The sequence below is a fragment of the Nematostella vectensis genome, chromosome 11 (assembly GCF_932526225.1).
Source record: "Nematostella vectensis chromosome 11, jaNemVect1.1, whole genome shotgun sequence".
NCBI lineage: Eukaryota > Metazoa > Cnidaria > Anthozoa > Actiniaria > Edwardsiidae > Nematostella > Nematostella vectensis.
Genome location: NC_064044.1, coordinates 15,541,231 through 15,549,065, shown reverse-complemented (window position 1 = coordinate 15,549,065; position 7,835 = coordinate 15,541,231). Strand labels below are relative to the sequence as shown.

Genomic DNA, 7,835 nt, shown 5'->3' with positions numbered 1-7,835 from the left:
TGCAAAATGTAGAACTAAGGCATATAACGCCAACCAAGACTTCTCATCAGGGGGCGAGGTCTATTGGTTGGTCATATACGAACCTGGAGATTAAAGCGGGGAGACTTAGGGGAAAGCTAGGGGAAAAGCGGCGATGATGGTGGGAGTAAAAAGGGGAAAAAACTAGGGAGATGATTCGTATATGAAGCGTGTTTCGAATGATAAGGCCCTCATCACCCGCCCCTACACGCTCGTTAGTAATGCCTCTAGTGAAGCGTGGTGCATGCAATGGCCAAACCTGTGTAGCGCCTGGCTCCGCCTGAGTACATGGCCTGGTCTGAAAAGTAAAAAGTAGCGCGCAGGGGAATGAGGTAAAGAGAAAAATAATGGATAGAGTCTAAGCTAGGAGGGGGGAGTGTGTAGTGGGTAAAATGGTGCATGTGGTGGTCCTGGCTAGTGGCTGTATGTGGTGGATGAAATGATAAATAAGTGTGGGAACTTATGCATGTAGCGGGAAGGGGAGAGAATACGGGTATCGTGATGTGATAGCTAGTATGTAGGATGTGTGGGAAGGAGGGTGTACATACCCGAGATGTGTATTCGCGGGGCTTAGGTTGCCTGTCTTGCACAAAGTTCTTCTCCAAGCCTGGTAACCTGGTTGATGCTAAACGTTGACTGGTTTCAGCCTTATAAGCATACCACTTACAGTTGTGGCGTTATGTATTTGGTTGTGATGAAATTGCCAAGACACGAGAGATTTAAAAGGGAAAACATTATCATTGCCGGTATAATCCCAGGACCTAAGGAGCCAAAGGGCAATATTAACAGCTATCTACAACCAATTGTCGATGACCTTGGTGACCTGTGGAAAGGTGTCATCTATCAGGACCAAGCACTCCCAAGTGGGATGGTCAAGGTAAGGGCGGCTTAGCTTGCCCTTTGCTGTGATGTACCTGCATCTAGGAAATGTGGTGGATTTGCTGGACATTCAGCAAGAAGTATGTTCCCTTCTGCATCCAAAAAGAGTCACGATTGGTAATATTTTGTAGGTAAGGTTATCAGTTGTTGTCATCTGAAACCAGACTCGTGTTGTAGTACTTGACCTTTGCATTGAAATTAATCTTACAAATCGGCTTTTTCCCTAGAAACCTCTTGGCAGAAGGTAAGATCTGACGTGCTTGAATACCTTTTACTTCAATTGAGCGTAAAGAAACTTTAAAACCCAAACAAATCCTTCAAAGTTTGCCATTCCGGCAGGCGTTCTGAACTGAAGTCTGTACAAAATAGCAAATATTTTTCATTGTAATGTCTTTATTGACTTCCAGTAACTTCCAAGGATGAACCAAGACAATTATACAGCATCTGAGATTAGTATACAGTAAGGGTAGAGTTTATTATCTGTGGTTTGTCAGACAAGGATTTCCGCTTGCTTCAAATAAGAGTAGATGCAGTGGTTCCCCCTCATGAAATTGGTAGAATGCCATCCAAAGTTGCCACTGGATTCAGCGGATTTTCTGCTGACCAGTGGAAAAACTGGGTCTGCTATTACTCCCTGTTTGCACTGAAGGGCATTCTACCTTCAAGGCGTTATGATTTATGGTCTCACTACGTAAGTGCATGCCGGCATATGTGCAGTAGAAGTATCTCCCCTGAACAATGTGCTAATGCCAAAAAAAAACTTCTTGAATTCTGCAAGGGCTTCTAGTCTATATATGGTGCAGAGCGCTGTACACCTAACATGCACCTCAGTTGTCATCTTCGTGACTGTGTGAAAGACTATGGACCTGTGTATGGTTTCTGGTGTTTCTCTTTTGAGAGATTCAATGGCATCATGGGCAACTATCACAAGAACAACCACAATATTGGTAAGGACTAATTCAATGGTCTTATTAAGCAATCACGTTCATGAGGTTGTCGCATAACTGTATCTGTACACAGATAAGACTTATCCGTAAGAAGCTACTAAGAAAATTTGTACCACAAATTTAGATACAAACAAATGCATGCACATTCCCTGAATAATGTCTATAACCCCTAAACCCCCTATCTGCAGTCGTCCCTGATACATTTCTGTTTTTCCTATGGCTAGGTGTGCAGTTTATGAGGAAGTTCACAAGAGATACGAGGCTACATGCAATGCCATTTCCTGACAACTGCAAGAAGATGTTTAGTGTCCTTCCTTCCTGCAGTGAAGGATCAGTGGCCGACACCCTACATGCTGGTGACATCACTCTACAAGTGTCTCCTCGTCCACCTATCAAGAGAGTCGCTCTCGACTGCCTAGAGTCAGCCGCCATGTGTACAGCGCGTTATATCCAGACCAGGACATTCACTGCCCGAGGCTGTGTGACAGCTACTCTAAAGTTCTACTAAATGGTGTTATGTGTAGAACTACACAAACAGTTGGAGTAATTGTTTGTTGTCCAGACGGGGAAAGCAGGCCTGCTAAAGTGTAAAGATTCATAAGACATGATGTCATTACAAAGTAAAGTTTAATCACGGTATGGAGACAGTGAATGTAGTTATTCCTTTAGTAGGAAGATTTATTTTGTAAGCGCTTACCTTGGACACAATCCCAAGTTATTTTCGCTTTATAAAGCGGTTGTCACATGACTGTTTTTAAGAATTGTTATATATAATTATCTTCATGGAAAAGTAGTAACAGTAGAATGGGTTTCATCCGACTTTGAAATGAAAACTAAACACCGACTTTTATACACTATACATAATTTGTATTCTCCTTTTAATAGTAGGAAAGTGAGTGGTAGTTATCGTTTCACAGTCGGATAAAAAACACTATTTTTATTTAGCATTAAAATATATACTCTCTTACGGGGTTTATCGAAATGACTTTTAAATTGCTTGTATTTTAATGTGTTTTCACATGCGTAATTTAATATAGAGTGATACAAATAAACAAATCTGGGATATAAACGCTTGCGTACTGAAGTATGTCCTTTTTTAAATTATTTTTCAAGTCGCAACCGAAATTTGACGTCACATCTATGAAATTTGAAGTAACAACTATGAAATTGGGCCGAGTCATATAAACCCCGAACCCCCCTTTTTTGGCTATTGGTCGGACCTGCTATATAGAAACCCACGGCGAAAACGACACTTGGCAGAAAAACACGGAATTCGGGCGGCAATCGTGTGTTGTAATGGGCTAGTTACAGTTTTAGTCGTTTTGGCTTGAAAAACTTGTACATGACCCGCAAACGCTTGCATGCGTGATATCAGGTGTATACATCTCTGAACATGCCAGTACACTCCGTATGTGACAGCATACAAGGGTGTTCAAGACGAACATCCTTGAACACGTGACGTGGCGAGTGCATCTTGAACATGCCCGCAACACGTGACGTGGCGCAGCCATTTTCATGACTTGAACACGCTTGAAAATGTACTGTTTTGCGCTGTGTCATGATCCACTGTATCTAATGCCGCTAATAAGTCCATCAATACAAGAATGACACTTTGCCCATCATCAATGGCTCTCAGAATGTCATTTTGTATGCGCGTAAGGGCTGTCTCAGTACTATGCCCTTTTTTGTAGGCCGACTGATAGATCTCATGCAAGCCCCCGCAATCAAGATGTTGGTTTAGTCTAATGGCAACAACTTTTTCCATTGCCTTCGACACAAATGGAATTTTGGAGATGGGTCGAAAATGATTTTGTATCTCATGGTCCAAATTGTCCTTCTTAAGAATGGGATCAAGTACAGCTTCCTTTAAAGATAGTGGTACAACCGCCTCAGAAAAAGAAAGGTTGATTATATTTGTAATAAGAGGAATAATAACTCCTTGGCAATCCCTTAAAATGGAACCAGGCAGGGGATCTAAGCTGCACGACTTGGATATCATATTGCTTACCAAGGAAGAAAGTTCGTGCACTGTAGTTGGAGAAAACTCATTAAGTTCAGGGATAGCATAGTTGCTTTGTGTTTGTTCAAAATTTAGAATTTGTTCATTGTTATCGGTTTCTGTTGTTGGAAAACCTTCCCTTATTACTTGTACCTTGTTCGTGAAAAAATTTATGAATGTGTCTGCCAATGCCCTTTTACAGGTATGAGATGGAAGTTTTTTGGCAGTATTGAGACTTAGCAATTGCACATTGAAAACAATGCGCGTTGGTTGGTGGAATTTTCATCAATTATGCCCGCATAAAACTGCATTCTTGAGTCATATAACAATTTGTTTACATGTACACATTGTTCGGTATACATTTGCCTATGCACCTCCAGTCTAGTTTTCCGCCACAGAGCTTCAAGTTTCCTGCGCTTAGCTTTTTCTTTACGAATATTATCACAGTACCACGGAGCCGCTGGCCTGATAGTGATTGTGCATGTTTTGATTGGAGCGTGCTTATGCAACAATTTTGTTAAGACGTTATTATAACAATTTGAAAGTTCTTCTGTATTAGTGTAATCCTTGCTAAACAAAGGAGAAACCATTATATCTTCCATAAAAGCTTCCCTGTTAAGGGATTTTAATTTCCGGTATGATATTTCTTTTCTCACAGGGGAAGGCTTCACCAGACATGGTGACGTCCAATGCACTGCACAGTGGTCAGATATTGAAAGGTCAGTCACCATTACGTTTCTGACAGATGTCTCAGCCAGTCTAGTTATTACTAGATCTAGGGTATGTCCATTTTTGTGTGTTGGTTGTTGGACATGTTGGGATAGATTAAAGGTGTCCATAAGCTCTTGAAAACGAGCAGCTGAACGGTCATTGCTGTTATCTAGATGGAAATTAAAGTCACCAGCAATGATCAGGGGATAAATGGTAGTCGCTACGTTTTCCAGAAAAGAGCTAAATTCATCCAAAAACTTAGAAACTGTAAATCTGTTCTTCTTGGAAGGTGGGGTTCTGTACACAACAATCATCCTTAGCCTAGTTGATGAGTGAGTTATTATACAGTCAGTGAACTCAAAGGAAGTGTAGTTCGCATCTACTGACAATCTTGTTAATTTAAATTGACTTTTGTGTAGTAGCGCAACCCCACCTCCACGTGCACCTGCACGCGGAACATGGTGAATAAGAAACCCAGTTGGACAAATATTATTCACAGTTATTTGGTTCGAAATATCTGATTGCAACCAAGCCTCTGTTATTGCAAGAAAGTCAATATCATGTTCAACAACAAAGTATTTGATAATGAGGGATTTGTTTTTTACTGATCTGGCATTAAACACATTGATGTTTCTTTCTCCTCTAGATACTGCAGAACCATATCGCTCTCCACCAATAGAAATTGATGCAAATCTATAAAAAAAACCTTGTGACTGATTCAGGCTTGACTTCTTGGAATGTTGTTTGATATGCCTCTCTTAGATGGTTTACGTGGTATACAGTTATGCTTGACTTGGAGTGTGGAGGATGGAACTTGTACAGGGAATCATTATCCAGGATATGCCAATGACTGCTTTCACGAACTGGCCCATTGGATAGTAGACTTATCTCGATGATTCTTCTCGACAGGTTCTCCTCTTGATGAGCAGGGTACCAACTTGTTTTGTTTTGAGCTTGTTTAGGAGAGGCTGGAACATGTCTTTGAATTCGCTTGGAAGCTGAATATCCTTGACGTAAAGTTCAGATGTGAATTTACGCATGAGCTGAATTTCTACAGCTCCATGGTTGGTCTGGTATTCACCTAACATCCCATTATATCTCTCGAAACTGAACAACCAGAATGAGTAAACAGGTCCATAATCAAGAATACACTCAATTATATGGGTTTGGAGGTGCATATTAGTTGTAATCCTGTCCTTTCCATACAGCTTTTCAAGTTCTTTTCCAAATGTAAGAAGGTATGAATGACAGCCCTTCTGTAATGACAGACAAACAAAGTAAAGTACAGGCCATGACAAAATTGCGCCAGAGTTCTAAATCTGCCACAGGAAGTATGTTCCACAGAGCATATATTGAAAAAAAACAAGGTCCAAGACTTCAACTGATCTGCAGTAAAGCCACCATACGAATTTTCAATTTTAGCAGGCATTCGACCAATGCTAGAAGGAGGTCTTAAGTCATCAAGTTTCTTTTGAATCTGGGTCAACCCTTTCTTGGTAATAATTGGGTCTTGAACATTAAGCCAAATCTACTGCATAACATATTTGGCTGTTCCAGTAAAAAGACGTGTGTGCATGGGACCTATAGTGTGGAATCTCACTGAATCAAAGTAGGGCAACTGAAGCAATTCACTAAATTGTTTTTCAACTGATGCCTGATCTGTAGCTCTGAGGTCTTGTTCAAAGCTTCTTGAACTTGAGCCCTGTGTTCCTCAATAGTCCTTGGAGGCTGTACCTCAAACCCAGAATAGTCCATTCCATCACTTACATTGCTTGCAAAGAACTTTTTGCACTTAGAACAACCATTCGATGAAGTATGTCCAGTAAAACCACACAATTTACGGGTGGCAGGAACACCACAACCAACGCAAAGAAGGGCAGCACGGAACATAGTGTAGCATGTTGTGCCTGTCAATTTAATTTGAATCCCCTTCGATAAAACATTTAGCTCTGCTACAAGTGGCCGAAGAAAGCTATTTACTGGGATACCTGTGGTAGCCCAGTTATAAATTGAAACTGGTTTTTTTCCCGTGGTCCCGGGAAATCTGCAATGTTTCGGAATACCCCAAGATCCTTTGCGCCATAGTCAACTAAACGACGTGCACAATTTATCTGGTAGCTTATTGGTTACTTCCAATAGCGTCAGAGCTCGTAGCGACCAAGGAATGTTGTTTGCTTTTTCTTCGCTCGCGATACGACAAGAGATGTACGTGAATTCTAAGGATGCCTTACTCTTTACTAGTCGGAGTTTTGAAGCCGTAGACGAGATCTCTGTGTTAGAGATCGACACCCCTTCCATTCGTGAGAGTGCTGCTATGGCAGCAAAAAAAAAACGAACAGACCGCAAAGACGGTCGTCACCTCTCCCATTTGTGAGAGAACTGCAGCGGCAGTGAAACACGAACAAACCGTAGACACGGTCGTCACCTCTCCCATTCGTGAGAGAACTGCAACGGCAGTGAAAAATGAACAGACCTCGAACACGGGCGTCACCTCACCCATTCGTGAGAGAACTGCAACGGCAAATCAAATACAAATCAATGCTGAAATCAATGCTCAAAATCGCAATGCTCAAATCGCTGCATTTGCTATTTTTCAATTGGTTGTACTAATCCAATGGTTAACTTTGAATACTTTATTTCCCATCAACTTGTATACTATCATGGTGTTAGTGATTCATTCGTCTCATGGGTGCTAAACTCTGTGTAAACAACATTATATCGTCAACAAAAGCTGTCATGAGTTCCTTAGATGAATGTGATTTGTTTGACAAAGCTACACTCTTATCTGTTGTTGAAAATGGTAAAGGTGAAAGTTGTTCAGTAAACAATTTTCGCTCTCGATATTGGAAGTTTGTGTATATAACTGACTATCCCCAACATGCTGCTCGAGTGCATAATGTTCGACGTGTGTGTGATAGAGAACCTAGTAGGATACCAGAGAAACAAATTACCCGTATTTTACATAAATCTAGACAAGTAAGGCGTTGGCTTCGTAGCTTTATAAAGAAAAGCATCCCAAGGTCCTCTCGAGTGCATGTTTTTATAAAGGGTTGTAGAAAAGCACGAGATCTCAGATACAGACGTTGTAGAAAGAAAACATGCAAGCCTATGAAGTCCTGTCATATACATGGAAAGCTTAAAGTGCATTGCAAGAATACAATACATTCTAGGAGAACTCACTCAGCCAATTGTTTATAAAAATCTAAATCATAAGAAAATTTATTGTGAGTATAATTTGTCTAGAGATGTAGAAACAAACCCTGGCCCTCCCATTGATCCTA

At 40.9% G+C, this 7,835-nt stretch overlaps 1 protein-coding gene across 1 annotated transcript; it reads left to right on the top strand.

Moving 5' to 3' along the window:
• Nucleotides 1–1,638: 1,638 nt before the first annotated feature.
• On the top strand, nt 1,639–2,913 carry LOC116614658. Its single transcript, XM_032375887.2, has 2 exons — nt 1,639–1,844; nt 2,069–2,913. Exons 1-2 carry the CDS (start codon nt 1,718–1,720, stop codon nt 2,350–2,352), a joined length of 411 nt encoding a protein of 136 aa, XP_032231778.1. The 5' UTR covers nt 1,639–1,717; the 3' UTR covers nt 2,353–2,913.
• Nucleotides 2,914–7,835: the final 4,922 nt, after the last annotated feature.

Bases quoted from the DNA above. Each gene is read 5' to 3' on its own strand.
- LOC116614658 (XM_032375887.2), top strand. From the start codon at position 1,718: ATGCACCTCAGTTGTCATCTTCGTGACTGTGTGAAAGACTATGGACCT. The intron at 1,845-2,068 runs GTAAGGACTAAT...TCCTATGGCTAG, and splicing joins CAAGAACAACCACAATATTG to GTGTGCAGTTTATGAGGAAG.